The sequence below is a fragment of the Mandrillus leucophaeus genome, unplaced genomic scaffold (assembly GCF_000951045.1).
Source record: "Mandrillus leucophaeus isolate KB7577 unplaced genomic scaffold, Mleu.le_1.0 Scaffold170, whole genome shotgun sequence".
Lineage (NCBI taxonomy): Eukaryota > Metazoa > Chordata > Mammalia > Primates > Cercopithecidae > Mandrillus > Mandrillus leucophaeus.
The window spans coordinates 1,531,895-1,534,326 of record NW_012101699.1 but is presented as its reverse complement, the minus strand read 5'-3'; the positions used below and the strand labels follow the sequence as shown (position 1 = coordinate 1,534,326).

Genomic DNA, 2,432 nt, shown 5'->3' with positions numbered 1-2,432 from the left:
AAAAAAAAAAGCCAGGCACAGTGGCCCATGCCTGTAATCCTAGCACTTTGGGAGGCCGAGGCAGGCAGATTACAAGATCAGGAGATTGAGACCATCCTGGCTAACACAGTTAAACCCCGTCTCTACTAAAAATACAAAAAATTAGCCAGGTGTGGTGATGGGCACCTGTAGTTCCAGCTACTCGGGAGGCTGAGGCAGGAGAATCGCTTGAACCTGGGAGGAGGAGGTTGCAGTGAGCCGAGATCGCGCCACTGCACTCCAGCCTGGGTGACAGAGCAAGACTCCGTCTCAAAAAAAAAAAAACCTCTCAAAGCTCAGCAGTAAACAGTCAATCCAATTGAAAAATGGGCACAAGCTTGGCACAGTGGCTCACACCTGTAATCCCAGCACTTGGGAGGCCGAGGCAGGTGGATCGCCTGAGGCCAGGCGTTCAAGACCAGCCTGGCCAACATGGTGAAACCCCGTCTCCACTAAAAATACAAACATTTGCTGGGTGTAGTGGTGCATGCCTGTAATCCCAGCTGCTTGGGACGCTGTGGCAGAAGAATCGCTTGAACCTGGGAGGCGGAGGTTGCAGTGAGCCAAGATCATGCCATTGCACTCCAGCCCGGGCAACAAGAAAGAAACTTCATCTCAAAACAAACCAAAAAAAATTGGGGGGCAAAAGACTTGAACAGGTACTTCATCACAGAGAACATCTGGACAGCAGAAAAGTACACGAGATGATATTCAGACCATGGGCCATCAGAGAAATGAGTGGTGCCATCCCACCACACATCTGTTAGGACAGCTGTGGTTTCTTTTTTTGTTTTGTGTGTGTGTTTTTAATTTTTTTGAGCCAGAGTTTTGCTCTTGTCACCCAGGCTGGAGTGCAGTGGCACGATCTCAGCTCACTGCAGTCTCTACCTCCCAGGTTCAAGAGATTCTCCTGCCTCAGGCTCCCAAGTAGCTGGGATTACAGGCATGTGCCACCACGCCCAGTTAATTTTGTATTTCTGTAGAGATGGGTTTCTCCATGTTGATCAGGCTGGTCTCGAACTCCCGACCTCAGGTGATCTGCCCGCCCTGGCCTCCCAAAGTGCTGGGATTACAGGCGTGAGCCACCACGCCTGGCCAGCTACAGTTTCTTTAATGACAACACCAAGTGCTGATGAGGACACAGAGTTAATGGATCTCTCATACATTATTGGTAGGAATGCAAAATGGTGCAACCACTTAGGAAAACAGTTTCTCAAGAAGTTAAACGTCCTCTTACCATGTAATCCAAATAGAAGTGAAACTTATGTCTACACCAAAACCAGTACATATGTTTATAGCAGCTCTGTTCATAACTGCCAAAAACTAGCAGCAGTCCCAGTGTTCTGCATTGGGTGAATGGATAAAGAAAGTGGTAATCTGTGCAGTGAGATACAGCTCAGCCACACAAAGGAATGAACCACTGCCCTTTGAGAATGTTCAGAGAGGAAACAAAAGGAATGAACCACTGACATACACAGAAACTTGGATTGATCTCAGCGACATTACTCTGAGAAAAAGCCAGTCTCAAGGTTATATAACGTATAATCACATTTAGATTACATTCTCAAAAAGCCAAAGCCATATTGTTGCAGAACAGATGAGTGGCTGCCACGGGCTGAGGTGGGGAGATTGTGTGGCTCCGGATGGCAGCACTGGGGAGTTTTGGGAGTGGTGGGACTGCCCTGTATCCTGAGTGTGGTGGAGCTGACTCTCCATGTGTTAAAACTCACAAGAGCTAATTTTACTGAATGTTAATTTTAAGAAAGAATTTCAGCCAGCAAAAGTCATCCTTTCCTTACAAAGATTTGCTTCATTTATGCTCTTGCTGGTGTCGCATCCAGGTTGCAGCACTCGGAGCGGGCGAGGCAGGGGGCCGAGGAGCGGAGCCACAAGCTGCAGCAGGAGCTGGGCGGGAGGATCAGCGCCCTGCAGCGGCAGCTCTCCCAGCTGCACGAGCAATGGTAGGGGCCCTGCAGGGAGCCTGGGCTGGGTGTGGCTCAGGAGGGACTGGGAAGAACTGGGGGCAAGTAGTGTCCTGCTTCAGCACTCACCCCTGCAGCGTTCATATGTTACCCCTAGGGAGCTCCCTCCCCACAGGACGACTCACGTGGTCCAGCTCACCCCCAGAAGGTCTGGCCACACTCAGACCATGGTCCCAGGTCACAGCCTTTATCACCCTTAACCACCCTTTCTAAAAAGAAACAACCGTGTGTCAGTGTTGAGCAGAAAGCCACCTTTCACCTACCCTTTGCTGACGCAAGCTTCATATGATTTTGTGCACAGTTCGTCTACAGAATTTTTATTTTTTTTTTATTTTTTTATTTTTTATTTTTTGAGACGGAGTCTCGCTCTGTCGCCCAGGCTGGAGTGCAGTGGCCAGATCTCAGCTCACTGCAAGCTCCGCCTCCGGGGTT

The 2,432-nt window shown here is 49.5% G+C and overlaps 1 protein-coding gene across 1 annotated transcript in view; it reads left to right on the top strand.

Moving 5' to 3' along the window:
• Nucleotides 1–2,432, top strand: part of RUFY1 (RUN and FYVE domain containing 1) — a 64,273-nt gene that overhangs the window by 48,612 nt on the left and 13,229 nt on the right. Inside the window, 1 exon segment of the mRNA XM_011976871.1 lies at nt 1,860–1,979. Within this exon segment, the coding sequence (XP_011832261.1) occupies nt 1,860–1,979 (120 nt within the window).